Genomic DNA, 17,445 nt, shown 5'->3' with positions numbered 1-17,445 from the left:
ATGCGTAGTTCTGCTTTAACTGCCGAGAACCTTAGCTAGCCGGCTGTTACTGCTAGCTACTTCGTGCATGTGCTGTTGGGCTTCAGGGACTTATCTTGACTGTAGAAGCTGAACTGTGAATCTTTGTAAGAAGTTACAGATTGGTTAAAAAGCAGGCTTGTGACTGGGGTAACAGAGAAGTCTAAGTGGGGCAGGAAAACAGACAGGGTCAAACTTTTAACTTTGAAGACGCAGTTCTGGCTGCTTATTAAGGTGTGTGTGTGTGTGTGTGTGTGGGCGCGTGCGTGCGCGTGTGTGTAGCAGATAAACTAGCTGTGTCTGCGCTGAAGATGAGGCTGAGCGGTGTGCTCGTGTGTCTGCTCCTGCTTTGGGTTGAAGGGTCCTGGGGTGACACACCGGCCAACTGCACCTATGAGGAGCTACTGGGGACATGGGTGTTTCAAGTGTCCAAAGGAGGACACGACAAGACCATTAACTGCTCCGCTGAAGGTAAAAACAGCCACTACATTTTGAACGGCTTTTTGTGAGTTATTATGAATTCAGAAGTTATGGAAGGAGATTATTAACGTTATTCTTGAGTAGTTCCGCATTTTGGAAATCGGGGGACATGTTAGGGCCCGTTGAATTTAGGTTTTTAATAGAGACAGAAACCAAAGCAGGTGATTCCCTTGTCCCTTCCTTTCTGGTTTGAATAACATAACACACATATTATCCTTATGACTAATGTCAGTGAGTGACCAGCAAGTATGAAGTAATATTCCTGACTGACCTAAGTCATTACGAAATGCTTTAATGTGATTATTGTTACACAGCTATAAATAAGGTCAAGCCTTTATTTCATGTGTGAGCAAGGATCTGTATAAACTTTAGTAGCGAATTATGTTTGAGCATACCAGGAGGAATTGGACATTCAGTAGCTCTCACTACTCACACATAAACCCAGCCAGGAACGTTATGTTAACATTATATCAGATTGAAGTAGAATCATTCAACATAGCGAGAACACTGGGTCAATAGTTGTTGTTGAGGACTAATGATTGGTAATGAATCTAAAACTTGAATCCTATCCTGCTGTTAAACTATTGTAGCCTACATTGAATGTTGTGGTGGTCCTCCTCAGCTACAGGCCAGAGCACAGTGACGGTGACCCTGGAGAAACTGTCTGTAGCCACTGATGAGCTGGGGAACATCGGCTTCTTTACCCTCATCTACAACCAGGGCTTTGAAGTGGTCCTTAATGGGTACAAATGGTTTGCCTTCTTCAAGGTAAAATATGCATATTATGCACAATTAATTTATTTGAGCAATCATCTCAGTATTTTGTCATTGTAATTCTGCAAAAAAAACACTACTTTCCTTGGTCAGGTTTTCACTGCCATCTATTAAAAATGCTTGTAATAAGTTAGTTGTTATCTCATCGTTAATATAATAACTCAGCATGTTTTATGCACTGTTCACTTTATGTTGTCAAAGTTCATCTCATCATTCAGCACATCCTCACGATAAATGTTTAGTTTCACTATTACTCAATTTCCTCTCCACTCATGTGATATGATATTTGGAAAATATGCATACCTACAGTACGCCTAGGGCAGGCTAAAATTAATTGGAAATATGCACATTTAAAGGCTATATTGAAGGTTAATGTTTTAGTCATGTGATATTTCTAGTCACTCAAATGACACTGAGTTGAGGGAATTGTTATAGCTTCTCTGTCTTCAAAAACAGGATATGATTTATTCATGTCTAGTTCAACTTCCCCATTTTCTAGGCTTGATTTAGTTTAATGTAGCAATATGATAAGAATGGCAAGATTTGGTTGTTTTAACGTTATTCCTTTTGAATAGTGTACTGAAATTAGTTTAACTTAAATGGTTTAATGTGATCTTTTTATTCAGTTGCTTTTTTTAAATCCTGTGGGTTTGCCCTAATCTGATTGTCTGTCTGACTACACTGCCAGTACACTGAAGATGGCTCTAAGGTGACAAGCTACTGTGACCAGACCCTGCCAGGGTGGGTCCATGATGTTCTGGGACACAACTGGGCCTGTTTTGTGGGGAAGAGAGTCAAACCAGTACCACCCAAAATAGATTACAAACCAGTTTTCAGCAGCAGGTACGTACATTATGAAAGCTTGTTACATTCCACAAAATGCAAAGGAGAGAAATGCTAGACAGCAGTGGTAAATGGGAAAATCTGTTTGTACACAGACTCTCAGAAAAGGCTGTGTTGATGGTCCATCAGTGTACTATGCCGTTTCACATCTCGGCTTTAATCTACACATTCATTTCTTCCCTTATTCCTCCCCTGATGTGAAATGAGTTGGCCTCACTCACCTTACGTAAGCCTTGCAAATGGGCCCTTGAGTCTGAATTCACATCCGATACATAAAATGTTGACGCACAATTGTTGCTGAGGAGGCAACACAGAAATTAATTACTTGAAGAAATGTACTTGAAACAACCTAAAGCTGCTTCCTCGTTTCTTTGGTTCCAGTTGGATTTAAAAAGGTTATTGTCAAGTTACAGGTTTTCAGAAGTTTCAAGTTCAATTCAATTCAATTTTATTTATAGTATCAATTCATAACAAGAGTTATGTTTAGTGTAATTTTAAACCATAAAAATATACCTGAACAAAATATTGTTTCTCTTGGATCCAGAATGATTTAATTTAGTGCTTTAGTCATGTGTATGATCCACCGTGTTGTCTAGGCTCCCCACCAAAAACTGCCAATTTATCATTGTGTTTACAGCATGTTTATCGCTCCACTGATAACGCTGATCAGTGGAATTTAAGGTCTGTCTTTGAAGGCAACGCTTTGGAAGTTAACCCTTGTTTCTTTCTACATGAAAATCCATACAAACATAAAGTGCATTTTTATGCTTACCTTTCTACTGGGGAAAAAAAAAGTCCTTTTCCACCTTACTTTTAAGCCATTTGGGGATGCATGTTGAGTGTTATTACTCATGCTTGGTCATTGTGTATGAAAGCCCCTAACTCAGGAAATCGCACCTTCACTATATCATGCCATATTTTCCCCACATACAGGAAGCTCACAATTGCAACTGAAACATTTACACTCTTTAGTATTAATTTGTAGATAACACACTCTTTGAGCATGAAATGTGAACATTTGTACCCAGTTACCCTTGTCTCTTGGCTGGACTTTTAACTGGAGTAGGATCTTTTCTTCACATGATTCTGTATTGAATGGTGGGAGTTGTACTACTTTTGAACTTTCTGTTAGGTGCAGTTTCTTACTGGAATAGTCTTCAGCACTCAAGGCAGCAATTTAGCTTGCAACCACTTTTCAAAGCTGTATTTGACATCTGTGTCAAAAACTTGTTATTGGATATCAAGGTCTTTATTATCCAAGTTAAACCTACAAACAGTAGTTTTTTTGCATTGCCACTGTACAATGTCATTACACTGTCAGATATGGGTATTTTGTCAAAGCTGTACATGTTAACCAACTAACATTGATGACATACTAGGAGTCAACTGAACAATTTGTCAGGTGTTGCATGGAATGGTGGACCCTAGTGCAGAGAGCAGGCAGGCAGAAGTTGAGCTTGAGGGTTTATTAAACAAAAAGGAAATTAGAAACAAACTAAGGAAGTCCTAAGAGGGGCAGGCAAAAATGAATCCATAGAGTAAAAAAAAAAAAACATGAACAGGGAATTAAAAAACAAAAGCAGAACAAACCAGAAACTGAGACCAAAGGAAATCCAGGAAGCAAGGAACCAGACACAGACTGACACAGGGAGACACGACAGGCATACATAAACACTACAATGGTCTGACAATGGACAAAGATTAAATACACTGGGTAACGAGAAAACAAGAGTCAGGTGACACAAGGGCTGGCAAACAGGTGGAAAAATCAGGTAATCAACCACAAGAGTGGGAAAACACAGGAAGTAAAAATAGACCACAAAACAGAAAACCCAGACTGTCAAAAATAAAACAGGAAACAGAACAGTGGGAACACACATGACAGGAACTACAATTAGACAAGACAAGGGAGCAAACACGGACTATGAAATGTAGAGTAATAAAAACAGGGAACAAAACATTAGACAAGCCATGACACCAAAACCATAACACAATTGTTGCAATGTCTTTGTTCTGTTTGTGTGGCAGAAAAGCCCCTTTACAAAAGAACAAAAAAACCTGCATACTGTATGTTTCCTTATTCCCCTCTAGGCTGCTCCAGAAGCCTTACAAACACAACCTGGACTTCATTAATTCCATCAACGCTGTTCAGAAATCATGGAAGGCTGCGCCCTACCCGGAGCATGAGATGTACACTCTGAAGGAACTGCACTACCGAGCAGGGGGGCCCGCCTCCCGTATCCCCGTGTCAGTATTTACTTGCATTTCCAATAATACACTACAATGTCTGGAGGACAAAAGCACACGCACTTTAACTAATATTGGTTCCTAAATTAATAACTAGAATGCTCAAAATTACAATTATTACTACTTTTTTTTTTTTTCCTCCATGAATCCTGCTGCGCTTTGTCCTCTTCATTCGGTTAGGAGGTGTATGAAACTGCTTTTATACACAGTACCAGTACTTAAGGACACGCAACACCTAAACAGATGACCCCTTAAGACAAGATGGTTGCTTTTCTTCCCCATAAGGATTTTATTGTTTTTCAGTACTACATTGTGTAACATGGCCTCTTTTACTTCAATGTGTGTGACAGGCTCCAAATTCAGTTAGCTATCTTTTGCACAACCAAGCAGTGTGTGCAAAATAAACCAACTTTACTAACAATAGAAGTAAAAAAAGCACAACTAGCATCTGCTTAAAACCTTCTAGTTGGCTAAAGGATTCTCCTTACTTTAGGTGGAGCTACATGCATTTCATTTCTATAGTAACATGTCTTCTGTAAAACAGTTTGTCAATGCAAAAATATTTACCACACAATTCCCTTATTTTTGTGCTAGGCCTGTTCGTTCTATGCCTGTGAAAGCTGATTTAGCCAAGATGGCCGCAGCTCTACCTGAGCAATGGGATTGGAGGAACGTTGATGGTGTTAACTACGTCAGCCCTGTGCGAAACCAAGGTGAATTTCAATTGCTGTCCCGCAGAAACCTAGAAGCTCAGTATTTACTGTTATGTGCCAACATGTAAAAGGTAGTTCCTTCAAGACATACCAAAGAGAAGATGGAGAGATAACTGTACTATACTGTTTCTGTGTTCACATATTAGAGATGTAAGCAATATCAATCGGAAGACTTGCAGCAGGCAGACAAAGCTGTACTTTTACACCTGAGCGGCCGTCAGTAAGGGCAGACACTGAACAGCAGACACTCACCTACTTGGCTTCCCTCTTGGCACACCTGGGTCTGCTTTCTGCTCTCCTCCTTTGTTTCTGCACAGCTTAGTGTGAGGGTGGAGGGATTATTCGTGGTGAGTAGTTAGAGTGACTGAGAGGGCCTCTGTAGGACTGGGCTTAAGGATCTGGAGAGGGCTGGAGAGTTTCAATAGAAGCCCTCTAAGCCACTTTGCAGTGCTGCTGAGCTTATTTTTGCTTCGGTGTTTTGAGTCAGGTGGATTTGACAGGTTCCATTTCAGTTCACAAAAATTGGTATGATTTGAGGATGAATTGGTCTGCCTGCCTCTTAACATCACATGCAACCCAACAGGGACCTTTTAAGGGAAGCTGCAGGTGTAACTGGCATTGTAGCAGATTAAAGCTTCATCATAAGTCTTGTGAGAGAGCTCTAAGGTTTGTGTACTATGGGTCCATCATGACAAACTTTTCATCTCTCATCCCAGAAACTTATTGAATATTTGCACAGCAATGTTTTCCCACTAGCACCAATCTTTAATTTAAATATATGTACACCTTATTAGTCTTAAGAGACTTAGATCTAAATGAAAACTGTTCTCACTGCCCCCCTAACATGAATCATTACTACAATTAAAGCTCACTGCAAATCCCAACAGCCTCTGTTCTCTGACCTAATTTGTTTCTGCAGAGCATTTTATTTAAGAACCTGGTGTCCCACACTATTGATGGTAACCAGGGGCTTTAATCAGCTTATCTTTCTCTGTGCATTGCTCCGTTGCGTATACTGGGGCAGGAACATTACAGAAACATGTATTCTTGATTCTTGCAGATTGCATGTGCAGGTCTACCTTCAGCATCTTTGGACAGTTTTGGTTGACAATGACAGAGTTATTGACATTATTGCTGTGTTTTTATTGTTGTTGCAGCATTTTATTATATTGAAAGGTGCTTCCAATGTTTAGTCTACTTTATTTGCATAGGTTACAGAATTACTAGAAGTACTTCTTAATGTAATGCTTTCTAGTACAACACCAGTTGACAATCAAGAAAAACTGAATCACGAGCTTTATAAAGTCAGGATTTATTTCAATGCTGTTGTATTGTATTGTAAATCGTTGAGGTTCTGTTTCAGCATCATGCGGAAGCTGCTACTCTTTTGCTTCCATGGGAATGCTGGAAGCTCGTGTTCGAATCCTCACCAACAACACTGAGACTCCCATCCTCAGCTCGCAACAAGTGGTCTCCTGTTCTGAATATTCTCAAGGTAAACTAACTATCCTTCTAAAATCGTATTTAATTTTCCATTATAATAGCAAAGTTTTGCAAATATGAATTAGTCAGCAGTTACAAAATGCTCAAGATGTTCTTATTTGAATATTTATATTATGATACATGATAATGATGAAAAAGTATAGTACTGCTGTATGTAGAAAAGTCTGGGACAACGTCCTTTATCAAAACAAATAACACAGGAGTTTTTTTTTTTTTTTTGAAAGTATATTAATCAGTTTTATAACCGCAATGATTAGTAAATATCCACAATTGTTTTGGGGAAAAAGCCTTTTTATTTATTTTTCCCATCTTGAACCACAAGAGGAATTTCACCAAGTGTAAAAAGTCGAGTAAACCTCTTAAAATAATTCTTGATAATGATAACTCTGAATTTTAGACCTATTGAACAAACCAGATTTAACCTTCATCTCTCCTCTTTAAGGTTGCGATGGTGGGTTCCCATACCTGATTGGGAAGTATGTGCAGGATTTCGGCGTTGTGGATGAGTCATGCTTTCCATATGTTGCAAAGGACTCTCCGTGTGGCGTTCCTCAAAACTGTGGCCGCATGTACACCGCAGAATACAACTACGTCGGTGGATTTTATGGAGGATGCAGTGAGATGGCAATGATGTTGGAACTGGTGAAGAATGGACCCATGGGGGTAGCCTTTGAGGTAAACCAGATGTTCAGTTTCCTAATTGCTATTCCGATACATATAGTATGTGTTCACTAAACAATTGGGGGTTTGATCTGTCAATGCAGTTAAGTTCTTGTAAAAGTGTTGTCAGAATTGGCTTATTTTAGCCCAAATTCAGCCACCATCTCTTGCAGAAGTCCAGTTAAACTAGAAGCCACTTCATCCACTTTCAAAATAAATCCTCTTCACAAGCTGAGATTTTAGGAAATATCTCTATTGCTAGAGTTCTTGTTTTCCAAAAGCATCTTAAAGGTGGTGCGGGATCACGGAAGGCTTGTATCATGTGGGCGCGCCGACAGTTTAGTTGTCATTACTTAGAATTCCTCATGGGTGCGACAGAAACTATCCACTAAAGCTTTAAAGATAAATCTAAGACTCAATAGATATTTAGGCTACAAGAAGACCTATATAAAGCTTTCTCATGTTCACATGGGTTTTTGATTTAATACCAAAGAAAGAACCATTTTAACATTAATGCCTTCTACAATTAGTGAATTTCAACCACTTCAACAAGGCTTAACGGTTTTAAAGCTTAAAGTTTTATTTCCAAAGTGTATTAATTAATCCACTGTTAGTGGACATGGAAGGAAGGTGGCCCATGTCTACTATTAAAACACTGAGGGAAACCCCGCAAAATATCATTCAGCTGCTCCTCTTTTGTATTACAAAACCTTAACTTTGCTATTTGTGCATATTGCAAATGGAGCAATATGTAAATATGTATTTAATAATTTAAATCACCAAATATAGTATTATGCCACCAACTCTTAACATAAGCTATTTGCTAATTACCTGGAAGTACAGGTTTGACCCTTCCTGTTAACCTCAAACCACAAAATGCTACCAGACAGAGAAAGTGTTTTCCGTAAATGAAGTGAATGAAACTTGTTCTGTAATTTATTCTATACAACACAGTACAGCCTCCTGATTCATAGGTATAGCTTGGATTTAGTACAAAATGTAAAATAAATCATCCCTCTCCTTCCCAAGGTCTACCCTGACTTCATGCACTATAAAGAGGGCATCTACTACCACACCGGCCTTGCAGACCCCTTCAATCCCTTTGAGCTGACCAACCATGCCGTGCTGTTGGTGGGATACGGCCGCTGCCACGTGACCGGACAGAAGTACTGGATTGTCAAGAACAGCTGGAGCACCAGCTGGGGCGAGGACGGCTACTTCCGAATTCGCCGGGGCAATGACGAGTGTGCCATTGAGAGCATTGCAGTTGCAGCGAACCCCATTCCCAAACTGTAGAAGCTGAAAGCTCAGGATGAAAGGAATAAGTGGTTTTAACAGCCAGGCACGGTTGATGTAGTAAATATAGGCAACTATAATCTCCCATAAGTGAAAAGCATAAATACTTTTATTTTATGGTTTGTTTCTAAAAGTATTGACACATACCACTTACGTTAGCGTTACTCTGCTCTTATGATGCCATGAATACCTACCACCTTTTTTTTTTTTTTAAATGGTTGATTAAAACAATCACTGATTAGCTGCATATAAACCATTTTAAATCAAGCTGGAACTGCCGACATAAACTTGGAATCAGAATGCATTGGTACACACGAGGATGAGTCAGTGTTTGTGTTTGCTTGTCAGGTGCAGGGCCTTGATTCTTTGTCTCAGGGAAGCAACAGTGGATAATTGTAATATCTTCTGTCCTTGCATCAGTTTGAAACTGTGACTGCCATGTTTCTCTGTGGGGCAATTTGTCTGCGTTCCCTGTGGAGCATTTTAAAGGGAATTCTTCATCTATCCATTAAGGGATGTTACTGATTGTAGTGCCTTTTATTCTGATTTGCACTGTTTTTCTTAAATTGGACAGATTAAAAGCATTTTTAAATGTCTGTCTTCTTTGTGTGAGTGTGATAGACAATGAAACCCAATTTGAATCTTTTTTTCCTTTGGTTGGGTTGGATCCAACAGTTTTATCTAAGCAAAGACTCAGATAAACCAAAATGCATGACAAGGTTACAACAAACAACAAGAGGGTGAAACCAAACACTCTATGGGCAAACAATAGCATGCTGTGTAAGGCGATGAAGGAATGATGAAATAAAACGGTCGATATAGTGGCACAAGCGCCTTAGGTGGGTAAATCTTAGTTTAATTTTCTGGCTTATCATGATAGTAAGTACATGCACTTGAGTACTGTAGTTAAACAATTGTACTGATGTAAACCCCCACCATTATCGTTTTTTTGTTGTTTTTTTTTTACATTTTCTGTCACTTTTTCAATGTTGTGGGTGCTTTTTTTGATGTTTCTTTTTCTTCTTTTTATTTAATATTTCTAATGTTGACATTTTCGAAGGCCCATTTTTGTCATTAAAAATACAAAAAACGAGGACAACGTAAGGGTTAAGCACGTGATCTAAATAATTCTCCCACTGCTGACTTAATATTAAAAGGGTTTATCCTCTCCGTTTGGACGTTAAATGCGTCGTGTCACTCCCAGGCATCTCGCCTGCGTGAGTCACAAGGTCCAGGCGTCTGTGCTACACTTCCCTCTGTGGGCCAGGGCGGACCTCGCCTCCCCTTTCTCTCACTCCCAACTCTCCTCAGTTCTCTCCGCGCTGTCCTGTGCTCTGCTTTCCCCGTTCATCTCCCGGTCCTCTCCATTACGGTGGATTCATGATCAGCTCTCGCCCTCCTCGCTCGCCATGCAGAACAACCACAATAAGGAACATCTCTATAAGATTCTTGTGATAGGGGACCTCGGGGTCGGCAAGACCAGCATCATCAAGCGCTATGTCCATCACAACTTTAGCCCCAACTACCGAGCCACCATTGGGGTGGACTTCGCACTCAAAGTCCTCAACTGGGACCAGGAAACGGTGCGCCTACAGCTGTGGGACATTGCAGGTACAACATACTAGTCCAGCTTTTACGCACGGCTCACATGAATTAAAGCAAGTTTGCAGGAGGGGAAATAAATATGGCCTGTGATGGAAATTTTGAGAAGCTTGAAATTCCCAGGTGGTTTCTGTGATATTACTTCTTTACACATGTTCTGAAGTGAGCAACAGCCAATGAGGATAACTGCCTATATGGTATTTTTGAAACAATTAGAATGTATGGATTTCTAAAAATGTAGCCAAAATGATAGGACACACTGGTCAAAAATAGATGAATAATAGTTTAGTGGTTAATATTCTTTAGAAAATAGTTTTTATCTGTTGGCAACATACTTTTGTAGACAAATACACCTGGTCTATTAAAAACTGTCTTATAAGTACAATTAGCTGTAGGCTTCTTTTTGAAATGTATTAATGTTAGTGAGCTATTGTTAGTCCTGGAGGAAATTGTGCTTATTATTATGTTGTCTTTTCTTTTTCATACATCACATGATTTAATGAATCTGCTTCACAATCAGTGTGGTGGTTGTAAAAAAAAACTACTTTTTCCATTTTAGGTTAGATACAAAACTTTCCAAATAATAACATATAGGCTGATCTTAGGTCGGCTGCTCAAATGGAAAATATATTTTTTTCAAGTCAAATGTGGAGAATTGTGTATTTTTGATACACAGATAGTTTAGGTCAGTGATTAATCAGCGTGAGTGCCCTGGTGATATTAAGGGTTAAAATTCCTCATGTGCACCAGCTGACCTGTTGGCATTCCTCTTCCAATCACTTGGCAACGCATATCTGCAATTGCATGTCTCTCATTATTTACAATCACAAGGAACACACACTCAATCCATGGAAGTCATGAAACTGAGAAACTTTCTCTGAAACTAAAACCACATATTGAACACGAATACTGTTACATATATTCTGTTAAAATTAAATCAACAAAATATGTGTGACCTTTCATAAACCAAGTGTAGTTAAATCTGCTTCATGATGTGGGGCAGAGTAATGGTATCTAAGTTGTCTTTATGATTTTAAAAGGCTAAGAATGTATTCATTCATTCATTCATTCATACATAAATGCATTTTTCAATATACTGTATGAGAGTAATTCTGTCTTGACCCCACTAGCCCCTCACCTCTTCTCTGCAACATGCTGAACTGCGTAACATTCCTTGGATACTCTGTAGTCTTTGTAATTTTTTTTTATTTTCATTTTGTACTATGTTGTATGCATTTATTGGAGTTCATATGACTCGTCCACTTAGACCTGGAGAGTGGAGAAGTCCATTGGATAATAACATAGAGAATGAGAAATTAGTATTTAAAATTATGTATTTAACATAATACAGTATTTAAATGCCTTGATTGCCTTTGGCAAACACAGTAATAATAAAGGAGTTTGAGTGGGATGCTGTTAACAAACCTGAAGGCTACAGCAGTCTCCTCTCACATGAGTGTCGGCTGAGCATTAGAAGAATCCTCTGACCTGCTGCTCTCTCCCCTCCTGTGCGCCCTCTCCAGTAAGCGCAAGCAGTCATGTGTCTTAAACTCATGTGAGGGAGATTTGAGGCCCGAGCTCTTGTATACAGAGAGCTTTTATTGTGAACTATAGTTGAGTGTCTCCCTCAGATAAAACTGCAACAGGTATGCACTGTATGAGCTCTAACAGAATAAGCCTTAAGGTGGGAAAGCCTGAATTGTTAATCTTAGTTCTGCGTAGCCTGTCCATTATGGGTTTTCCATTTAGTTTGGATCATAGAAGGGACATTTCAAGATTCTGTCAAATGAACACACTGTTTACAAGGCAAATATGTGAATTAAATCTGCCTTTTAAAAATAATTAATTTGCATCTGGCATTTTTCTTCAGACAGCACTGCTGTGGGCTTGTTGGGGGGTTTAATAATAGAAGTTTTCTCATTCCACATATGTAATAAATCACTTGCCATTTCTGTGCATTTCCCAAGACAAATTCTAACTTCAACCGTTCTATATCGGTCATTTTGTTTTCATGGCCAGGGCTGTCGTGGCTAGCTGCACAGGCAAATACCATAAAGATGTGAGTGAGGCTGGTTTAGTGCTTTTTAGAGGGGCTTTCTTACTGTTCAGCCTTTGGAAATCAGACAGATATACATTTGAGTTGAGCTGTGAAGGTTTGTGGCACAAGGAGAACTCCAGATGTGTGATTCTGCTCTACTTCATCTCCCCTGAATTACCACCTGTAATCCCTGTAAATGAAGCCATTGACACTCCTTACCCTGAAAACCTACTTTTTAAATCAGCTTCTTACTAAAAGCACTACCCTGGAAATCCAGAGTTCTTGCGAGAGCACAATTTGAATTTGCTCATCGAGTTACTCTGACATCGAGTAATGCTACTCATTAACTATACCCTTGTAGCCGAGCTGCACCAATCCCATCGGAGTATCTGATATAGGCAGGTGGAGGCGAGCTAAACAGATAACTAAAGTTTAATCTACCGGTTAGCTCAGCAGGTAGCTAAGCGTATGGGGCTCTGGATACGTCTCCCTGTGTGTTGTTGTGATTGGTAGTGGTGTTATCCAATTTTGTACAGTGAGATTTTCAAATGCACTTTGCACTGCATTTGCAAACGCCCCTCGAGATGGGCGACTTTCAATGCCAGACCCTTAATCTTTCGGATTTGGGTCTGGATTTCCAGGCTATGAAAGCACAACTGTTATTCATAACAAGGTTTACTGAACTTTAACATACATTTTCATAAAACCTGTTTGATTTAGCTTACACAAAAAGCTGGAAACCTAATGCCAGACGCTCCAATGCACACTATTCTTAGGAGGATCAGTTGAATTTTTGCCCGCAAACTGAACTGTTAGACTGGTACTGATGATGCTCTGGCAAACGTTATGGATGGGAAAGATTTGTGTGGATACAACATTCCTACGGAGCTTATCAAATTAATTTTACCTCAATTATACAGTTCACACATACACACAGACACACAGACGGATTCTTTTGGCCAAAGCTACTGTGTGTGTGTGTGTGTGTGTGTCTGTGTGTGTATGTGTGTGTGTTTGAGAGAGTGTGCGAGGTATGTTGGGAATACTTGCATGCACCTCATGTAATAGTGTAATAAATCCTCTGTGTGGGTTTGCTGCTGAGGTGGTACATCCTCACCTTTTCAGTGCCAGCATGTAGCCGATCTCCCAATAAATGGGTACAAAATAAAAACAATTTCTCTGTGTGTATCTACGTCCTTGTCCATCTGTGTCTTTAAGGTCAGGAGAGGTTTGGCAACATGACCCGTGTGTACTACCGCGAGGCAGTGGGTGCCTTCATTGTGTTTGACGTCACAAGGCCCGCCTCCTTCGAGGCCGTCACCAAATGGAAGGAGGACTTGGATTCCAAACTGTCACTTGCCAATGGGAAAAATGTAGCCACTGTGCTTTTGGCTAATAAGTGTGACCAGGGCCAGGACGTACTGAACAATAATGGAATAAAGATGGAGCAGTTCTGCCAGGACAACGGCTTTGTGGGATGGTACGAGACGTCTGCTAAGGTCAGAAAGATTGCACACACAGACACACACACACACACACACACAGACACACACAAAAACACACATAAATACAAAGCAGTGACATAGCTAGTATTGTGGTACTGTGGAAATAAAACATTTCAACAGGAGCTCTGAGGGTCAAGGCGTGTCCTTCCTGTTCAAATGTCCTTCAGAAGTGTCTGACTCCCTACCAGCTGGACTGCATCAGACCCAACATCTGTGGAGATGCTACATTAGAGACACAGAAATCCTTCAAAAGTGCTGAGTTTAACAGACTCTGTTCTGTCTACACAGAATTTGCTTCAGTCATGGAGCAAAGCTGAGTCTCACAGCAGACACATTTTTGTAATTTCAGGTCAGCTGCACTTGCATCAGCTCCTCTATCATCCAGAGTGGATGTGCAGGAATGTCCACTATTTTCTACTGACCAACACAAATTAAAGGAATAGTTAAAGGAGCCAGGAGATGTTAGCTTAGCTTAGCCTAAAGACTGGAAACATGGAGAAACAGCTAACCTTTATGGCTTTATCTAAAGGTAAAATCACTATAATTGCCTAAATGTACCTTCAATTGGTATGTGGTGCAGACACAGTAATATGAATCAGTGCACTGACTGAAGCAACAGGAGCTTTATTTTTTGGAGATTTGGAGATTTCACTACACTATATGTGATTATGAATTTATTTATGTATGCATGTTGCCAGTTTAAGTCTTAACCACATGTAACCTATACAGTCTGAATTGGACACAAAGTATTTAATTTAACAACAAAGCACACAGATCAACGAATTGATAAAATATGAAAGACAAATATGAAACATTTAAACTTGAACAAACTTAAATACAGTATAATTCAAGACTGATTGATGCAGACAGAAATGAAAAACGTCGTGAGTAAATCCTGAGTGTGAGATGTGCTCAGGATTCAACCACCTATACACAACTCACCGAGACACCCACACAAGCCCTGATAGCAGCTAATTTGGATCAGGAATCTCACAGCTGGATGGTGAGAGAGGAAAATAGACAGGGATGTGCACACACACGTGCACGGACGCACGCACGCACGTACACACACACACACACAAACCGTTACCCGTACATTACAAATAATTGCAGGGAAACTTGCTCTCTATTGTTCTGTTTGTTATTTAGCACTAACTATTGGAGGTGTACAGCTGCAACAAACTGATAATAGAAAGTAGTAGAAAGAGTGGCCTCACTTAGGTAGCAGATTATTTTTTTGTGAATTTTGTTTGATTTTATTAGATTCAGATCCTTGAAAAATGAATAACATTTTGAGTTATTCATCACATCATTTAATTTGGGTTTGAATATGTATATTCCTATTATTTGAGATTCTGTACTGTATTATGTCTAAAGCCTTTTTGCTATTGTGAGTCTAACCATTATTACAGAGACATTCATTTTATTGTCTGCAAGAGCATGTAAGGCACCAATATTCAGTTTGAGAATACTCTCTAATATTTTATATGTAAACAAACATTCTTTTCTTTCTGTATTTCTTACACTCCAATGCGACTGTTCAAATCATAAAGTCAGAGATTCCACACAATTTACTATACTTATTTCACTCATCACATTGTGTTTGTGTGTAAAGGAGGGATTAGGTTGTTATTTGTCACTGCTTCAACATGAAGAGACCACTGGCAGCAGCTGGGAAGACAGTTATGTAAAACTCCCTTTTCAGTTTGTGTTCACATCATGGCTGCTGGCTGGTGTGTCATCCATCCACTCAGTTTAGTAACGGCCCATTTGGTTCACTCACCTGCTCTCACAGTTTTTTTTTTGCCACACTTGTTTTATTCCCTTTCATAAAAATGCTTGCATTAATCAATTTCTCTTGCCTCCTCCGCTCTTCTATTCTCCACCTTTCTATCTGTTCTATTTTTTCCATCTTTTTTTTCTTCCCTTTTCAGGAAAACATCAACATCGATGAAGCAGCTAACTGTTTGGTTAAACACATCATTGCCAGTGAGAATGACATGCTCCAATCAGAAGTCCCAGACACCATCACCCCCCAGTTAGAGAAGGACAAAGGCGGGACATGCTCCTCCTGCTTTAGATCCCAGTAATAGCCCCTGACAGTTGGATATTCTTTTGTATCTCATTACACAAAAAGTCAAGTTTGTCTGTGAGCAGGAGACAGAGGGAGAACTACTTTGGTTGTTTTTTTAGGAACCATGTATAGGTGCCAACTCTCGCTTGGGTGGGGTGAGTGGATGACAGACAGGCAGCTGGCTCAAGAAATGGAGACAGAAAGAGAGAAAGAGACAGGGCTGCAGCTGTGTGTGCTTGTCAAAGACAAGGTCACCCTCTGGGTGACTTCAAGCCTTGACACTGCCACTTCAGTTACCATGGAGACACAGTTAATGAACACATGGACAGAAAGATTGCAGCAAGTCTTTCTGTCCATGGGTTTATTTCTGTACGAAGGTCCATGAAGGGGATCTCTATTTAATAACAACATTAGGTGTTTCTTTTTTCCCTCCTTGTTTTTCACATGCCATTCTGTTCTAATAAGCAGACAAAAAGCACATTTATATATAGTTTTTCCTCTAGACAACCAAAGCAATTCAATCTCAGTCCTGATAACACTACAGCTACATTATTAGCTATTTGGTTTCTTTAAATTTGGTTTCATTTATTTTACTTTGTCATTGTCTTTTCTTAACTTCCGTCATGTACATCTGACGGCTGCAATAATGTTTATCAGTTTATTTTGATGTAATTAAAGTGACTTTTCTAACACACATTATTTTATTCAATGTCTTCAATAGAAATATTCACTACATATTTATATTTACATATAGTGCACTTAAAGGTATTGCCTTACTTTTCATTACTGAGGTGGAATTTGACTTATTTCCATGGCAACATATTCAAAATACAATGACAATATTGTTTCCATTTTAAATCAATGGTTTTATATTACATTTATATTCCACTGTTCAATATTTGTAATAGTTGTAATTATGGGATAAATGCATATATATATATAAAACATGTACATATTATATACAGTATAATGAGACAGATTATAGAACCAAAGATGTATCCAGTTCTCAACATGTTCATATGAATAAACATTAGCTTTACTGACTTATGTCTGGATGTGATTTTATGCTATAATCTTCACACCCAGGTGTTTTCAATCACTCTGGCTGTTTAGACCAATAATGGTATGGGTGTAATCAGTCCTGCCCTCACAGGTGCAACAAATTAACAGGACAGGTCTAATCAGGCAGCAGAGAAAACACCTGGGTAAGTGGACAACATTTCAGCATCAGTGTCACTCTTTTGCAGTCTAAGCTAAACTGACATACAACAAAACTTACTTTTTCTAACATACATGTACAGTGGATTTTGTGTTTATGTTTAAAGGTAGATTAGAGTTACTTTTATATAATAATGTAGATTATTACATTATTATTTCATATGTTTTAAGAAATCAAATTTCACTCTCCACCATGTCTGTGTCCCCATAGACAGTTAATCCAGATATTGTGTCCTACACACAGGCACTTAGGTGGGGCTCCAGCAGAGAAAAATATTATTAAGATGGGCCACAGGTCCAATGAAAATCAATTTTAAAGTGTTCTCTCAAGACAGTGTTTTGTTTTAGTGTTATGACCACAAAACACTTGATCAACATCCGCCCGTTAAATTTCCTAGCTAAATCACTAAAAAGCTTTTAAGAAGAAGAATAAAATGTTCAGCCTTGTTATGATCCACATTAAAACACACACAC

At 39.2% G+C, this 17,445-nt stretch overlaps 2 protein-coding genes across 3 annotated transcripts; both read left to right on the top strand.

The window, feature by feature from the left end:
- The first annotated feature begins 286 nt into the window (after positions 1-286).
- ctsc (cathepsin C) lies at positions 287-8,849 on the top strand. 2 transcript variants are annotated; one of them, XM_034867513.1, is made up of 8 exons: positions 287-489; positions 1,121-1,266; positions 1,961-2,115; positions 4,204-4,362; positions 4,957-5,075; positions 6,439-6,570; positions 7,021-7,253; positions 8,268-8,849. In XM_034867513.1, the coding sequence occupies exons 1-8, from the start codon at positions 330-332 to the stop codon at positions 8,532-8,534; spliced, it is 1,371 nt and encodes a 456-aa protein (XP_034723404.1). In that variant the 5' UTR covers positions 287-329; the 3' UTR covers positions 8,535-8,849. The 2 variants fall into 2 exon arrangements, with proteins under 2 accessions (XP_034723404.1, XP_034723405.1); XM_034867514.1 differs by having other exon boundaries at positions 4,207-4,362; positions 8,268-8,534.
- An 887-nt stretch (positions 8,850-9,736) lies between these two features.
- rab38a (RAB38a, member RAS oncogene family) lies at positions 9,737-16,796 on the top strand. Its single transcript, XM_034867821.1, has 3 exons — positions 9,737-10,145; positions 13,393-13,673; positions 15,614-16,796. Exons 1-3 carry the CDS (start codon positions 9,944-9,946, stop codon positions 15,767-15,769), a joined length of 639 nt encoding a protein of 212 aa, XP_034723712.1. The 5' UTR covers positions 9,737-9,943; the 3' UTR covers positions 15,770-16,796.
- Positions 16,797-17,445: the final 649 nt, after the last annotated feature.

This window comes from Etheostoma cragini, chromosome 3 (genome assembly GCF_013103735.1).
Source record: "Etheostoma cragini isolate CJK2018 chromosome 3, CSU_Ecrag_1.0, whole genome shotgun sequence".
In the NCBI taxonomy this organism is placed as follows: Eukaryota; Metazoa; Chordata; class Actinopteri; order Perciformes; family Percidae; genus Etheostoma; species Etheostoma cragini.
This window is presented reverse-complemented; position numbering and strand designations above follow the sequence as displayed.

What these genes read in the sequence shown, in the direction of transcription:
- rab38a (XM_034867821.1), top strand. Translation starts at nt 9,944, where the DNA reads ATGCAGAACAACCACAATAAGGAACATCTCTATAAGATTCTTGTGATA. An exon ending in ACAGCTGTGGGACATTGCAG is followed by an intron (nt 10,146 to 13,392) that starts GTACAACATACT and finishes TGTGTCTTTAAG; the next exon opens with GTCAGGAGAGGTTTGGCAAC. An exon ending in GGTACGAGACGTCTGCTAAG is followed by an intron (nt 13,674 to 15,613) that starts GTCAGAAAGATT and finishes TTCCCTTTTCAG; the next exon opens with GAAAACATCAACATCGATGA.
- ctsc (XM_034867513.1), top strand. Translation starts at nt 330, where the DNA reads ATGAGGCTGAGCGGTGTGCTCGTGTGTCTGCTCCTGCTTTGGGTTGAA. An exon ending in AATGGTTTGCCTTCTTCAAG is followed by an intron (nt 1,267 to 1,960) that starts GTAAAATATGCA and finishes CTACACTGCCAG; the next exon opens with TACACTGAAGATGGCTCTAA. An exon ending in CTGTTCTGAATATTCTCAAG is followed by an intron (nt 6,571 to 7,020) that starts GTAAACTAACTA and finishes CTCCTCTTTAAG; the next exon opens with GTTGCGATGGTGGGTTCCCA.